Below are 16,603 nucleotides of genomic sequence, written 5' to 3'. Positions count from 1 at the left end.
CCCAGTGACTCTACATGGGGCTCGATTTCTCTCTGAGACCCTACCGACATACCACACCCCTCTCCAGATTGAGCAGGAGCGGATTGACAAGATCTGGCCAAAGCTGAGGGTGCTGGCTCGATCCTCGCCCACGGATAAGCACACCCTGGTCAAAGGTAAGCCTGGGGTACCTATGGTAATTCTGAGCCCAGAACTAACCCAGCCTAAACCAAGTCCAACTTGCATGGCATTGCAGCTTCCTCACTGTGTGCTCTGGCTGGTCTTTCACTATGGACAGCATAGGCTACACAGCACAGAGGGGGAAAGGGATTCTCCTCTCCTGGGGGTCTTCTGATGTGTTCCTTATCAACCTTGGGAGGACTGCAGAAGCCCCTGGGGGAAAGGGACATCAGGAGACTGTGAGACGCTCTTCTGATGCTCCAACCTCCTCTAGGTGGCAGTGGGCCTGGGCCTGGGTGGTCTAGTCCATGTGCATAAAGCCTTTGTTGTGCAGCCCTTCAGGAGTCCGCTCTCTCATGGCATGGTGAAATGTGCTGTTCTTTGTCATCTGAAAGACATTCCATCTTCCTCCTCCAGCCCAGGAAGCTTCCAACCAACCCTTGTGGGCAGACCCAGAGGATGAGAAGTCCCAGGAATAGCAGAGGCTACAACATCTCCCCCTCCCCCACTAGAGGGTCACCACTCACAAAGCCTCAGCAACCCCAATGAGCCTTCCTGTGTCACAGCCCTGGGTCTTAGTTCCCCTCCTACCCTCTCTGAGGCCTTGACAAGTCTGTCTGCTCTGGGCCTCAGTTTCTCCATCTGTAAAATGGCTAGAAGGTGTAGTTTTTAGTTCTGCCTGGGATCATCCCTAGGCACCTTAGAGTCATGCATCTTAAAGTTGGAGACAGACTACTGACTCCACAGCAGAGGGCCTAGCTCACCCTCACTCCTCACCGACTCCGCAGTTCACTCCCTGACTCTTTCACTGAGCATTTATGGAGGACCTACTGTGTGCTCCAGCTGGTCCTTCACCATGGACAGAACAGGCTCACAGGACAGGCACCATATCTGACCCCTACACAGTGCAAGAGGCTGTTCTGCTCCAGCCACTGGACTCTTGCTCAGGCTGTGGAAGATGTGAAGCCCTGGGACCAGGAGTGGAGGGAAGCTCTATGATCCAGACAGCACAGGGAACTACACTATGCAGAGCCCCTGATGTCAGGGAGAGGAAAATGGGGGTGGGGGGTTGACTTTGGCCATGGCAAGCCAATGGTAGTGTCACTGCATGGGGCAGAGGGATACAATGAAGGGCCAGGAGAGGACGAATGTTATTTAGGAAACTCCTCCTGCTTTGGGAGTGTGACCTGAATGAAGGCAGAGGGGTCACTGGGATCTTCCAAATATGACAGCTGCAGTAAGAATGGGTGGTGTACTATGTGTGGTTACACGAGTCGAAATAGGTTGTGTATGGATACAGTGTGGAGAAACAGCAGAGAATCCCACAGAGTGCTCCTATCAGACCCTGGTACAGGCCCACCCCCATTACCTGGGTGACAGGCATGGCAGAGCTCATAAGATGCTGATCATTTAATGTCTTACAGGGTCTCTGATGGCCTAGAAGTACCATCTGCAGTCGACAACCATTGTCAAGAATTTGTGGGCCTCAATTAGAGCCCTAGGGGGGATGGGCATATAGGGGGAGGAGAAGGGAATCCCCAGAACCCAGGGCACCCACCTGAGTGACAGTAGAAAGAAGACCATTAGAGACCAGAGAGACAGGCAGAGGAGGAGGTACCCAGGGGTGGAAGGTACCCAGGAGGGAAGCTGTCTAAGTCAGGGTTTCTATTCCTACACAAACCTCATGACCAAGAAGCAAGGTGGGGAGGAAAGGGTTTATTCAGCTTACACCTCCACATTGCTTTTCATAACCAAAGGAAGTCAGGACTGGAACTCAAGCAGATCAGGAAGCAGGAACTGATGCAGAGGCCATGGAGGGATGCTACTTACTGGTTTGCTTCCCCTGGCTTGCTCAGCTTGCTTTCTTATAGAACCCAAGACCACCAGCCCAGGGATGGCACCACCCACAAGGGTCTAGGCCCTCCCCCCTGGATCACTAGTTGAGAAAATGCCTTACAGCTGGGTCTCATGGAGGCATTTCCTCAATGGAGGCTCCTTTCTCTGTGATAGCTCCAGTTTGTGTCAAGTTGGCACACAAAAACCAGCCAGTACAGAAGCCTGTAGAGAAGAGTATGTTCCACTGTAGGACCAGCTGCTGAGAGGACAGGAGAGACAAGGAGGCTCCCCAGGGAACCATGCAGTATAGGGCCCAGTGAGTTCCTTGCCTCGGAGGAGCCCAGTGCTGGCCAAGGAACCAGGCGAGTCAGAGACCGACCTGCCAACTCCAGGGATAGGAATCCAAACAGGCCAAGCCAGAGACGGTGGGATTTGGACTGGCTGCCAGCTAGTGGGAATAGCCAGGATAACCCTGAGGAATCAGGCATAGAAAGTGCCTTTGTCGAGGGTTAGAGGGAATGGTACCCCTAACTGGGAACTTGTTCCCTGCCTCCACGGGCTGCTGTTTGTTTGGTAGAGACAGGGCAATGCCTACAGCTTTGACATGAGGGGCAGGCACGGTTGTGTTCAATCTGGTTCTTACCAACTAATTCATTGAAGATGTATGTAGAGAGAGAGATCAAGGCCAAGGGGGCAGGATAGCAAATGGCACAGTCATGGCCTCCCCATGTGTGACTGGAGCTCCCAGGTAGAACATTCTGGAAAGCAGACGTGGGAGTCCCTGAAAATGCAGAGAACTCATGGGTCTGGGTTAGCTAAAGGACTGTGCTTCTAGGTAGTTCGGCAAAGGACTGTGGGAGCAGACAACGCTGGAGAATGGGAAGCCCTGAGCCAACCTGGGCTAATGAGGAGCCTGATGGTTCTGAACAGGCTGGGAAGGGCAGTGATGGAAGGGGACAGTCAGGGCTGGCCATGGGCCCTGAGCCTACCCTCTTACCCACTAGGCATCATCGACAGCACACACACTGAGCAGCGGCAGGTGGTGGCTGTGACAGGGGATGGGACCAACGATGGGCCTGCTCTCAAGAAGGCAGATGTGGGCTTCGCGATGGTAAGAGTATCCTGAAGAAGGTGGTGTGAGGTTGGGTCTCAAAGGCGAGGATAGTAAGCTTGGACTACGCCACTTTAAACTGACTTGTGAGACTCCCTACATACACTTAACCCTCATCCCTCTCTAGCCACTTTGTAGGCAACCAAAGCGTTTGAGCCCCAGCCTAGCCTCACAGGTCTTCCTGGAGGGGGCAGGCAGTGTCCTGCTGGGATCAGCTCTGTCCTATTGGGTGCTTAAAGGTCAAGGAGGAGTAGGGCGAGGCCAGGCTTCCCAGGTGTGGCTGTGTGAGCACTGGCATGCCTGTATATGTGTCCAAGTCTGTATGCGTGTATGCATACACATGTGTGTGTGCATGATCTGACTGTGATGGTTCCTTTGGATCAGGGGTGAGGTGCACAGGACTGACTAAGGCTGTACAGAGGTAAGAATGTCCAGATGGAACCACTCACCTCCCCGGCTGCCCTACCATGCTCCTGCCCCTATCTCCACAGGGCATCGCAGGCACGGATGTGGCCAAGGAGGCCTCAGACATCATCCTGACAGACGACAACTTCAGCAGCATCGTTAAGGCAGTGATGTGGGGCCGTAATGTCTATGACAGCATATCCAAATTCCTGCAGTTTCAGCTGACTGTCAATGTGGTGGCTGTGATCGTGGCCTTCACGGGTGCCTGCATTACACAGGTGGGTCCTGGGAGAATCATACCACAGGCTGGGAAAGGGCAGCCTTCGGTCTCCAGGACATAGTGGTGTTCCCCCTAAGACCATGGACCTCCATGCAGCCACCAGCCTTTTGCAGTAGAGACATGATGTTGGAGTCCACTGTGACTCAGGTGGCCCCAGAAATGAGAGATATCAGGCCTTATGTCCTTCTGTCCACCCGCATCAGCCTGACCCTTGCTCCAAAGGCTGGCAGAAACTGGGACAGAGGCAGTGCAGGCCCTAGGGAGATCAGCTGCCCAGGTGGGGACCCAGAGCCAGTCAGGCTGTGTAGGACCTTCGCTCTGGAGTAGAGTGGATTCGGAGAGACTGAGTGGGTAGAGGAGACAGTGAGGTCTGTCTGTCCGGATCACTGCTACTGGGCCCTCAGCTGGCTGCTTGCTGAGACACGTGGAGTCAGGTGGAGTAAGTACTGTTTCACCGAGGTAGAGGCAAGGTGGGAGGAGAGAATGTTCAGACACTCACTCTGGCTCCTGACGTCTCCTGAAAATGTAACCAGACTCCGTCTCCCAGGAGCTGGCTTTCTGGTCTGGGGAAGGAGAGGGACTTCAGCTCTAAGAGGGTCTCAGAGGCCTGACTCCTCTCAGTCACTACCTGGTTACACAATCACCTACCCATAGGGGAACCCAGAGTCTAATGTGCAGCTGTCCCCAAGAGCCACACAGTCCATAGGACAGTTTCCGCCTGTTGTGACCTCCACAATGATGATGCTCATGGTGACTGCAGTACTGACCATGTGTGCCAGCTCAGACCTGAGTTGGATCAAGGGTTCCCTGTCTGCTTAGGGGGCCTCTTTTCTGTGGGTGAAAGGCTCCCTCTAGTGGTGCCTTAGAGATATTGCCATGACAGCTTCCTGGACACTGGACGGATGCCAGTAAGAAAACAGGTTTGGAGACAAGGATCAGTTGGCCCAACATCCCTGAGTAAGCAGGGTCATGCAGGCTTTGGTGGGAAAATTGCACACCCGACTCTGAGAATCTTGTAATCAGATAAGGCGGAAAAGTAGAAGAAAGCCCAGAGCAGCCCTACCAGGCAGGGGGTGAGGTGGCAAAACAGCCTGGGAAGCACAGAGAAGGCAGACAGACAGGACGCTGTTAGGCTTTCAGAGAGGGAGGGCTTCCTGAAGGGGTGCTCCATGGGCCAGGTGACAATCAAGGGTAGATTCAATGGTGAGGGACAGAGGATTCTGGGTGAGGCCGGCTCTGGCTGCTGTAGACTAGGCCTGTGGTTATGAGGAGTGGAAGATGAATGAAGCGGCTTGGCCTCTTCAGTCCGTGTGCACGAAGCACATGCTGTCCAGCCTGGACCTCGCAGAGCGGATCTGACAGTGTCCGCACTGGCATGCTTATCGTGATAACCTGTGTTTTAGCTTACTTGACAGACGTCCTACCATGTCGGAGCACTTCTTTTGGAGTTGTAGTTATAAACGCCATTGAGATAGAAGACGATGAGAAATAAGGTGGAATTGGGAGTAGAGGTCAAGGACGCTGTCTCCAGGATAGGAGAGACCTGAGCCTCTGAGACTGAAGGGCAGAGACTGCAGGGAGTTGAGAAAATGGATGTTGCTTCAAACGTGAGGGGACTAAAAGAAGACGTGGCTGAGTCTACAGAAGTCAGGGAGCTGTGGCCGTCGAGCCTGTGGGCCCAGGACCAAGGTGGGCAGTTCATACTGTTCTCCATAGAAGCTCCAGGAGCCTGTGATGTACACACTCAGAGCACCAAAGCCTGGGCAGCCTGCATCCTGTGGTAGGAACCCGCCGAGACGCCGCAGCGGTCCGTCCTGTACTGCAGCTGTGGTGGCTCACCCTGTGACAGTCTTCTCTCTGCCACTGTTGCAGGACTCCCCTCTCAAGGCGGTGCAGATGCTCTGGGTGAACCTCATCATGGACACATTTGCTTCCCTGGCCCTGGCAACAGAGCCACCCACCGAGACTCTGCTCCTGAGGAAACCTTACGGCCGCAACAAGCCGCTCATCTCGAGAACCATGATGAAGAACATCCTGGGCCACGCCGTCTACCAGCTAACCCTCATCTTCACCCTGCTCTTCGTGGGTGAGCACCCTAGTACTCACCCCTCTGTACTTAGGTCACCAACTTCTGGACACGCCATGGCTCACAGCCGACGTCTGGCTTCACACATGTCGTTCTGTTTCGGTAGTGGGGAAACTGTGGCCTAGGAAGAAAATGCAAATTGCAGCATATAGAGAGTTAGACGTAGTCATGCCTTGTCCCAGGCTGGCTGACCTCAAAGCCAGCTGTAGTATTAGCATCAAGGACTGATGAAAGCTTTATGAGAGCCAAGGCCCTGGGCCAAGCAACCTGCCCCTTCCCTGACCCCTTCTAGGAACCCATTGCTCCAGGAAGACATCTTCATGGAGAATGGAGACTTCCTTGGGGAGGAACAACCTGTTGGAATGTCAGCTCCTTTCTCCGCTCCTCCACTGAGGGTTAGCAGCTCTCCAGCCACTCCTGTGCCTTGTTCAGTGTCCCTTCATTAAAATAAGGTCCCTGAGATAATTAACTTAGAAGAGGGGTCCGTTTGGACTCTCATTCTGAGAGGTCATATTTGGATGACTCCACTGTATGGAGTCAGTGAAAAGGCAAGGGGAAGAAGCTGCTCACTTCATGGCCAGGAAGCAGAGAAAGGTGTGGACCAGGCCCCACAGTTCCCTTGGAGACAATACCCCCTAGTGGCCTGAAATGTTCCATCAGACTCCACCCTGTAGAGGCTCCACCACCTCCCTTGGGGCTGGGATGTGGTAGAGCATTTGCTCAGTGAGCCTCAAGTCCCCGGTTCCATCCTAAGCAGCAAATAAACCAAGTGGGATGGCGCCTGCCTATAATTCCAGCACTCAGGAAGCAAAGGCGGGAGGATCAGAAGTTTAAGGCCATCCTTAGCTACATAGTGCCACCTTTCTCAGATGTTCACAGAAAAGGCTACAGGTCCCCAGCCATTCATCCTCTAGATAGGTGGTTCTCAATCTTCCTAATGTGACCCCTTAGTTCAGCTCCTCACGTCCTGGTGACCCCCCAACCATAAGATTATTTTGTTGCTACTTCATAACTGTAATTTTGCTATTGATATGAATCATAATGTAAATATCTGATATGCAAGATATCAAATATGGAACCCCATGAGAGGGTCATTCAACCCTCCCACCCCCAGAAAGGCCGTGCCCCAAAGGTTAAGAACTGCTGTTCTAGAGAAAGGATTGGCTCACTGAGCAGGAACCACAGGCCACATTGGGCCCCGTTCCACACCTCAGCCTGGTCACCCCCCTCTGGCTTGGCAGGTGAGAAGATGTTCCAGATTGACAGCGGAAGGAACGCCCCGCTGCACTCGCCACCCTCGGAGCACTACACCATCATCTTCAACACCTTCGTCATGATGCAGCTTTTCAACGAGATCAACGCCCGTAAGATCCACGGCGAGCGTAACGTCTTCGACGGAATCTTCCGGAACCCCATCTTCTGCACCATCGTTCTCGGCACTTTTGCCATCCAGGTACCCAGCCCCCACTTAACCTGGGCTGGGCAAGGCGGTGGCTCCCCAGCCCTCCGTGCCATCTCCGTGTCTATCCCTCCGATCTCTGACCTGCAGATAGTGATTGTGCAGTTCGGCGGCAAACCCTTCAGCTGCTCCCCACTCCAGCTGGACCAGTGGATGTGGTGCATCTTCATAGGCCTGGGAGAGCTCGTCTGGGGCCAGGTGTGTGGCAGGGGAGTGGGGAGGGGGGTGTTGAGCCAAAGGAAGAAGAGCAACAGGATTGGTCCTGGCTGTGACGTGTACCTCTTGTCCATACCAGGCCATTCCCAACACTGGGCATCAGAGCAATGGAGTCAGTCTCCAAATGCAGGCCACGTGGGTACCAACACTCTGACTTTGACCTTTTATCTGTATTTTCACTGCTGCTGGTATTTTCTTTTTCAAATTGCAGCAGTTTCTTTAAACTTAAATTTATGTCCAAAGGCAATACTATTATTACTGACCGGCATGACTTGCCAAAATTAGAAGCTTACGAAAACAATATTAGGAAGGGCTGCCACAGCTCAGACCCTGAAGCTAACGTGCTGAAAGGGGACCATCTATGGGTATCCTGAGGGTAGTAGCCTGGCACCAAGCAGGGACACATCCTGCCATTTTACCATGTGACTTGAAGGGGTCCTGTGGCTGTCTATGGATCTTCTAATTCAGAGGTGCTCTCTGATGGCCAACTCCATCTCTGACCCTAGGACATTCTTTCACCTGGTTCTAGACATACATACACATGTGCATGCACATAAAGTACACACATATACACGCGTGCACACACATGCATGCACATGTACACACATGTACACACCGTCACATATACCATCATACCGCTGACAGCTTGAAATTCCAGTCTTCTGACTTAGGACCCTACATGGGAGAAGTGTTTTTGTCAATAAACTGAGCTAAAACGACTATTCTCAAAGTGTCCAGGTATCTAGGCAGTGGACTCACCATAGGCCTAAAATGATTCTCTTCTTAGGTTGTCCCCAGGGTAGACTAAGAAACTATGGTGGTAAGCCAGGTATGGCAGTACACATTTGTAATCTCAGCACTCAGAAGGGTGAGGCAGGAGGATTGCATATTTGAAGGTTACATATCTAAACCTTGTCACAAAGAATAGAAAATAAAAGGAAAATGAAGAGGGGATGGTAGAGGAGGTGGGGGTACAGTGGCCACAGGGCATTGTGATGAATGTCTGTGACCCCAGCACTTGGGAGGCTGAAGCAGGAGGTTCACCACTGGTTGGAGGCCAGCCTAGACCACATGGTAAGACCTTGTCTCAATGAGAATCACTCCCTAGCCTTTGGCTAAGACTAAGTATAGAAATTACAGTGGCAAATGTTAACTCAAAGACAAAGTACAGATCTATCCAAATGTCCTTTGGTAAGAACTAAGTTGGATTAGGACCTTGCCCTGTTTCCTGGTGACCTGGGCCCTGCACCCTGAGAGCTCCCTTAGCATTCAGGGGAATGGACTCATGAGCACTAAAACTGATGCCAGTTACCAGCACTGACCCTGAACTCCCAGAAAGCCTGAGGGCATAGTCCAGCCCTTGCCTGTCCTCGAAGATGACTCTCAAGCCTTGGCCTGGGAAGCAAGCCATTCAGGGAAGAATAAGGGTGATTGTATGCCACACATGTAAGGCTTTCAGAGCCAGGACTGGCCTCCCCAGTGCACATTGTGCCATCCTCAGAAGCTCTGTACAGCACGCACACCATACCTGCCTGGGTCCTCAGAGTTCCTAAGCCTTCCCGATAGGAATCCAGAGCTCAGCAGGGGCACATGATTTGTCTTAGGTCACATGACCAATAAGGCCTGGGGCATTCCAAGTCACAGTGGCCAGTTCCTCAAGGCCAAGTTGTTCTACTCTGTCCTTTGTGTCCAATAAGTGAGTAGAGTAAAAGGGCTATTAATAAGAAATAAACAGTTGAGGAGACTGGAATGGAAAGAGAAGAGACAGGAGGGACAGAGAGAGTAGTCACGGCGAGAAAATGGAAGCTGATGTTAAGATTCCGCTCTGTGTATTTACAGGTTATTAATGTTCTTAAGGGATGGATGGTACTGGGCTTTGTGTGTTTAGGTGGGCAATTATATCTTATCAATTGGGTAAAAAAAAAAAAGAAACAGTTGAGTTAGAATGGGTAGAAGGTTAAAGAGGGAGCTTTCCAGGTGTCTAGAGAAACAGGCAGAAAAGGAAGAAGAGGGACTCAGAGACTGGAAAGAAAATCCTGTCCTGACCTTTGCTGGGTACATCCCTCGCAGGTCATTGCCACCATCCCTACCAGCAGGCTCAAGTTTCTGAAAGAGGCAGGGCGGCTAACACAGAAGGAGGAGATCCCCGAGGAAGAGTTAAATGAGGATGTGGAAGAGATAGACCACGCAGAGCGGGAGCTTCGCCGAGGCCAGATCCTATGGTTCCGGGGCCTGAATCGGATCCAGACACAGGTATGGGGAGCTCCTAAGGCTAGGCCAATCGTGGGGGGTGTGGCCAGTGTGTTCCAATGACCCTCATACTCCGATGTGAGGGAAGGTGGCCATAGGAGCCTTAGAGTGGGCTCAGTGAACGACCCCCACCATGCCTGTCGTATGGCCTCAGAAGAACCCTCACTATCCCTCCAGCCTCGCATTCTGCTACAGAAGCAGAGTGTGACCTCAGGAAGAACATTACCTTCTCAGCCCAGCCAGGAGTTGACATGAGTCTCACCCACCATGGTTTTCCAGAGGGATTCCCCCTGAGAGGATGGGGGTGGTTATAGGGCTGAGGTGAGTGAGGGTTCTGTTGTAGCTGGGGTGGCTACCAGGAGGAGCAGACAATACTGGAAGGAAATTGTCAGCCTGGGAACTACAGTCATCTTTACAGATAACGCCCACATTCTCTGCCCCTGTGAGAGTCTCCAAGCACTGCCCTCGATCCCACCTAGATGAGGAACAAAGGTTAAAATCCCCATGCATAAAACAGAGGTACACATGCAAGCCAAGTTTACACATAAAAATATATATGCCCAGTGCCTGCTCAGCCAAAAGCAGGTTTCATCTCCAGAACAGAAGTTATGTGGCCACTGTGTGGTACACAATGACGCTGGAAGGCCGCATGCACGCAGGCACGCACATCCTATGCTCTCCCAAAGTCCCCATGCCTTGGGCAGGTGTAGTTTATGAATGTGCTGTAGAATACGGAGAAAAAGATCTCTTGCCTAGAAAGACACCCATGGAACATCACCCTCAGATCCCTCGCCCAAACAATCTGGGCAAGTGATGCCCTAGCCAACCACTCCATTTCCATGGACTACAGCAAACGGCTCCACTGGAGTTCCTTGCAACCCACAGGGACTCAGGTGACTCGTTCTGCCCCTGATAGGAGGGTATGACTCCCATTCTACCCACTTGGAATTTAGGGGAGTGGTTTTAGACTCAGGGTTGCCTGCTGTGACCAGGACCCTGGCAGCCCGTTTCTGTGAGAACTGGGGTAGGTGACACTGCCCTATGGGTCTCACATCTCAAGATGGAGAGGGGACCGTAGTGCCCTGATGATTATAACCCTGGGTAGGTGTACATGACTCTGAGCCTGCCTTCTCTAAACAGTTGTGGGCAGGTAACTATGGCACTTACACCTCAACCAGATAATGGCACTGCCCTTCCATAAAGAAAGGGACCAGGACTTTCCCAAGGTCACCTTGCTAGTAAACAAGAAAAGCTAGGCCCTGCCAAGAGTCAATCCACCCAAAAGTCTCACCATGTCACTCTGGCTCTATGCCTGAAGCCACCCTTCCATTCTGACATCACTGCCACCCCAGCCCCTGAGCCACTATTGAGGAAAAAGGTCACACACTGCCTCCTCTACCTCCCATCCCCCGCTTGGGATCCCTGGGGCCTACAGATGGGCCCAGAGCTGAGCAGACATCTTTCCGAACCTTGGAGTGTGTCTGGTATTTTTGTTTTAAGTGGTGTTGTCCTTGTCGCCGTGGCTGCGGCTGTTGTGTAACGTTGCGCCCGTCAGTTGTGTAGCTGTGGTGTTCGTTTCTTCTCGCAACTTGTCTCGTTCTCTCCTCCGTTGCAGATTGAAGTAGTCAATACTTTCAAGAGCGGGGCCTCCTTCCAGGGGGCCCTGCGGAGACAGTCCTCCGTCACCAGCCAGAGCCAGGACGTAGCCAGTCTCTCTAGCCCTAGTCGCGTGTCGTTATCCAATGCTCTTTCCTCTCCGACCAGCCTTCCTCCTGCTGCAGCTGGGCGTGAGTGTGACTCCTTACCGCCTCCGCTGGCACTACCAACGCCAGCTCCTGGGCGGGCAGGCGGGCAGGGGCCGGGTTCCAGAGAACATGGTGGGACAGGGGTCACTGTGAGGTCAAGGGGCTGAAGGGCCACAGCCACTGAAGACAGTATCACTGGTCAAGAGTTCTCAAGTAGTCACGGGGCTAGCTAGGGATCAGGGATTGTAACCAGCAGTGGGTCTCTAGAATTATAAGCATTCAACAGGTCTTAGTCCACCAAAGGGTCACACCTTAGTCAAAAAGATCCCATAATCCAAAGGGTCCCAGTCCCCCTCAGGACCTGAGGCCAGAGGATGGCAGTCACCAAGAGAGGCACAGGACAGCACTCATTCTAGTGTCTTACCTTGTCAGGAAAAGCTTGGTCCCTGAAGAAAGGTCTGGCAGTGTTGAAGCTTCTTCGGTCAGTCACAGTGGGGGCTCAACACAAGAGTGACCATATGAGATAGGCAGTCACTGCAGGTCAGATGTCACAGCCAGGAATGGGGGAGCATTCCAGGACCACCTGCATCCTCTGCTTGTACACTGAACACATCAGCTGCCTTACCAGCCCTTCTCCCACAAAGAGCGGAGCACGCTGACGTCCTGACCCCTTCCTGGTAGAGACAAGGCTTCTGTTCCGTCTAGCTGATCTCAAGTAGAAAATAGTGGGGTACACACATCTTGCCTGCATGCCAGCTACTCCCAAAGGAGCTGGTCTAACCTTGGTATCCTTTTCTTATATGAGAGGTAGCTTGGAATTCTCACCTCCTCGTCTTCCTTCTGCCAGTTACCTTATTTGGGGGGAGGTGGGGTTCCTTTTTGTTTTGTTTCCCCTGCCCCAGAGCTGAGGACCAAAACCAGGGCCTATGCTTGCCAGGCAAGCACCCTACTACCTGAACTAAATCCCCAAAGTCTTATCTTCCTTCTGCCAAATATATCTACCCATACCACTGTCTCTTACCTAGGGCTTCTGGTCTCTGGCTCTGTCTACTTCTTTGCTGGACCTGTCCAAGACCTCAGGCAACAAAAGATTCCTTCTATATTTCCTGTCTGCTGCCATTCAAGCCTTCCCAAAGTGCATGGAGCCTCAGTTCTAGCCTCTTAACAGACAGAACATGTGTGCTACCCCAGCCAGCCTTCAAGTTCTTTGATGAGAAACAGACTCCACCTCTTGATACATTATAAAGTGTCCCTGTGCCCATTCCAAACCAGGACACCCAGCATCACATCTTCCTGCCACTGAGCAGGGAGGCTCTGTTCTTCTATTAGGGCCTCCAGCAGGATGCACAGATTACTAGGAACCTGTTGGTAGCCTAGGCTGGTGTCCTGTGACCGTCTCACGGGTGCCACCCTCCCTGGCATAGAGGATGGCAAGGTTGCCCAATGGCGTTTCCCACTGACATAAAATTAGTCTCAACAAGGCAGAGGCACACCTGAGCACATGGTGCCTGAGTCCCTGAGAAATCAAGAGTAGGGATTTCCCTCCAGAGCAGACATCCTCCTCACCTTTGTGTATGACCCGTGCTTTTCCTTCCTCCCTGTCACATCAACCCAATTCTGGCCTTTCTTGGCATTTTCCACCTTGAAGTGTAGTCACCAAGTGTTCCCATGGAGATATCCTTGTTGGTGACCCCTGCATCACCCTGAGTTCTGGCCTAGGAGTCTGGCTGCAGGGCACAGCTTTATTTTTCCTCGTCCTGGTTCACCTCTTTCATGCGGCATTCCCCAGCACCCGTGTATCCTCTAAGGTTACCCTGGAGTCACATTCTAGAACAGAGCCACTCTCTCACCCCAGCATCTTCCTTCTCACCCTTCCTTCCACACCAATACAGAACCCTCAAGGAGCCTGTCCCTCCCTCGCTTCTGTAGACAGGCCTGTGTGCCCCACGCTCTTGTCTCCAGACAAACCTATCTATCCCTCCTTCATTCCATGTAACCCTAACTTTAGAGGAGTCATAGAAGAAAGACGAGGTGGGCTCCTCTACCATCTTGGCCCATCATCCTTCATTCCCTCAGGACCGAGGGAGATTGTGCAAGCTCCCTTGGTCCTCCCCACTGTCACCTGTACACCTTAACAGTCTCCCTCTGGTATCCTCTGCTCTAAACTCCAGTTTGTAATTCTTCATCTCTTTGGGCCCTTCGTTGGGTGTGAGCTCTCAACATCCAGACCATTCCTCTGCCGACTGCTGTCAGTGTGATCTGATATTTGATCACAGTCAGATATCAAATAGACATCCTCTCATCCTCTGCCTGAATAGCTTCTGTCTTCTGCTCTCCTGGGAATCTGAAGACCCCCTAGATATCAGGCAAGGTCCCTTCAGAGGACAAAATGCTTTCTTCTGATAGGAAGAAGGTCCAATAGGTAAACAGAAAGCAGAAAGGTAGATGGAACTGGGCCACCACACTCTGCAAGATCTCCCCAACGGAGGACTGGCCACATGCCTGCTGAGGCAAACTCCAGGGGTTATCTCTTTCCTTTATGTCATTAAAAGTTTATCACAAAGGGGTAGGATAGGGGAGCTTCTGTTGGAGAGCCCACTGTGCACCCCTCCATGGCACAGCAGTTAGATGACCCCAGGTAGACAGTATACATGGGGAGACATGATCAGTTGGGATGGGACCAGAGCATTTGGGAGAGAACCCAGGGCAGCTGCAAGCTTTTCTCATCCTGACTCAAAATTGAATTTGGGCTTCCACCCAGAGGTTCAAGGCAACAGTTCCACTTCCTTCACTTCACATACATCTCACCATGAGGAGAGGAGGCTTTCCCAGGGTCGCCAGAGACCAAGACCACAAGCAAGGGAGACAATAGGAGTGTGTCCTGAAGCCCCTCATGCTCCGCTCTACAACACTTTCCAGACAGGCCTGACTCAGTAGCACAGAGGATGGCATTAGATCCGGGAGCCGATGATGATGCCCATAGCCTTCCAGAGGAGAAGGCACACCCCTTCCATCACCCTACTTGTGGAAAATAGAGAGGCTGTATCCACTGGCGTTCCTCTAGCCCAGAGTAATAGAATACCTCCACTGGTCAACCAGGACAGCACCAAGTTCATCCATCCAGGCCCAGCCTCCTCTTCATCCTCCTCAGGTCCTCACTTGTCTCAAGCCATCTCTGTCCTCCAAAAGCCTGAAGAGGCTCCACACTGAATGTTACTTCAACCCCACTATGTCAAGGGCAAGGCTCTACACACACACACACACACACACACACACACACACAAACACACACACAGCCCCACCCAAGGGCCCCATGTCACCTTTAGACTTGGGTTTCAGGAACTGCCAGTGTATGTGACATTTGTGGTGAGGAACCATGCAGACAGTGGCAAAGAGGAAAGCTGGGTTTGCTCCTTAGCATTTTGGTAACTAATTTGGTGCGAGCTTGGGTTGGCAAGGAAATGGCTTGCTTCTGGGGGGACCCTTGAGCTTTCCGACTGTCTGAATATTCCATGTCTTTGTTTCCTAGAGGGCTAGAGAACCCTGGACACAGAGTTCAGCAAGAGAGAGTGAAATTTAAAGAGGTTGTGAGTCTTTACCCTTGAGCCTGAAACGACTGTGAATCAATCCCAGACGCTTGGCTTCCTTGAAGCCGGGTAAACATTCGAGTATGCGGAGCCCATCTCAGAGCAAGGCTTCTGCCTCCCCAGAGATCCCAGTGGCCAAGAGCTCCAGGTCCCTCAGACTGTTGAAAGTGACTGGCCCCGCCTTGTTCCCTGCCCCCACATCCCCACAAGTCTTCTGTCCTGAAACCCCATCTTTAGAGTAGGCAGGACAGGGAGATGGAAGAGATTTTTGCTTTTGTTTTTGTTTTTTCTTCCCCTATTTTTTTTTTCCATTTCAGCTGCAGAGAAAAACCGAAGTGGAGTCTTGAGATGGCCATGGCGGGGTGTCCCCAAAAGTCTTGTCCCCACAGTCCTGTCCAGAGCAGTTCATTCCTTCTGTTGTCTCCATGCCAGGGGGAGGGGGCGGGGCCTCATCTCATTGTGTGTCGTCCCTCTGCGTTGTCAGTCACATGATAAGGGCTTGCCACTGTCCCTTAACTTCCTTCATATGGTAGGCATTCTAGCCAGCCAGCCAGTGTTATATGGCAAGTCAGCCTCAGAAGTCAGAGCACCAGACAGACAGATACAGGGACGGGACATTTGCACTCCCATTTTGCAGATGAGGAAGCCAGCAGCTGGGTTTTGCCTAGTGTTCAGCTAGCACAAGAAGAAAACTATTCAAGAAGTAGAGATAAAGAGAATGAGAGGTTCATGGCCAGGGCCAGCCTAGGTTATATTAGACCTTCCCTTAAAGCAAAGAAAGAGAGAAAAGATAAGCAAACTAAGGCTATACCTTTTTTAAATTCTTATCATTTCCAAGGGTTTGATAGCTTATTTATTAGATCAGAAAATGAACAGTTTAGAAGCTGCCTAGGAAATGCAGAGACAAAGACAGCCAAGAGTATCAATAGAACAGCAGCACTCAGCCTGTCTGCCTTTACTGGCTCCAGCTTGCCCGGATCAGATCCGACAAGCAGAGTTCTCTGGGGTCACTAGTGTGGAGAGAGAAGGGACAGAATGTTCTTCAGAAGGCAAGTGGAAGCTGTAGGTAAAAGAAGACTGGCAGCAAAAGAAAAGAGCTGACTGGCGGAAAGAGTCAGACAGCACAGCCCAAGCAGGGAACTGGCCAATGCCAGCGCATTTAGAAACGGAAAGCCATCTCTCGGCCGTGACACGGGCTCCGCCCACAATTGGAGCCACCTAAAAGTTTCTTCTGGAAACAGGGATCTCCTTAACCAGGCCCACACAGGAGCTCCCTGGCTCAATAGAGCGCTAAGCTAGGACTCCAAGGACCTTCCCACAACCGCCTTCTGGCCCCCATGGCCAAGGCCATATGAAACGTGATGAGTTGGTAGCATCAGGCCATCTTGTGTTTTCTCTTTTGCCCTACTCTGAGCCAGCACTGTGAAGAGAGCAAGTCCCATCAGTCCCATAAGACACAAAGCATAGTT

The 16,603-nt window shown here is 52.0% G+C and overlaps 1 protein-coding gene across 18 annotated transcripts in view; it reads left to right on the top strand.

Moving 5' to 3' along the window:
• Nucleotides 1-16,603, top strand: part of Atp2b2 (ATPase plasma membrane Ca2+ transporting 2) — a 313,371-nt gene that overhangs the window by 290,734 nt on the left and 6,034 nt on the right. For 6 of the 18 annotated variants that reach the window (NM_012508.9, XM_087655831.1, XM_087655833.1 and 3 more), the window contains 7 exon segments: nucleotides 68-155; nucleotides 3,000-3,106; nucleotides 3,598-3,789; nucleotides 5,664-5,877; nucleotides 7,119-7,330; nucleotides 7,427-7,534; nucleotides 9,623-9,805. In NM_012508.9, the coding sequence (NP_036640.1) occupies nucleotides 68-155; nucleotides 3,000-3,106; nucleotides 3,598-3,789; nucleotides 5,664-5,877; nucleotides 7,119-7,330; nucleotides 7,427-7,534; nucleotides 9,623-9,805 (1,104 nt within the window). 18 annotated transcript variants of the gene reach the window in all.

The sequence above is a fragment of the Rattus norvegicus genome, chromosome 4, assembly GCF_021556685.1.
Source record: "Rattus norvegicus strain SHRSP/BbbUtx chromosome 4, alternate assembly SHRSP_T2T, whole genome shotgun sequence".
NCBI classification, from domain to species: domain Eukaryota; kingdom Metazoa; phylum Chordata; class Mammalia; order Rodentia; family Muridae; genus Rattus; species Rattus norvegicus.
The sequence above is the reverse complement of the archived record's forward strand: the minus strand, read 5'-3'. Positions and strand labels throughout refer to the sequence as shown.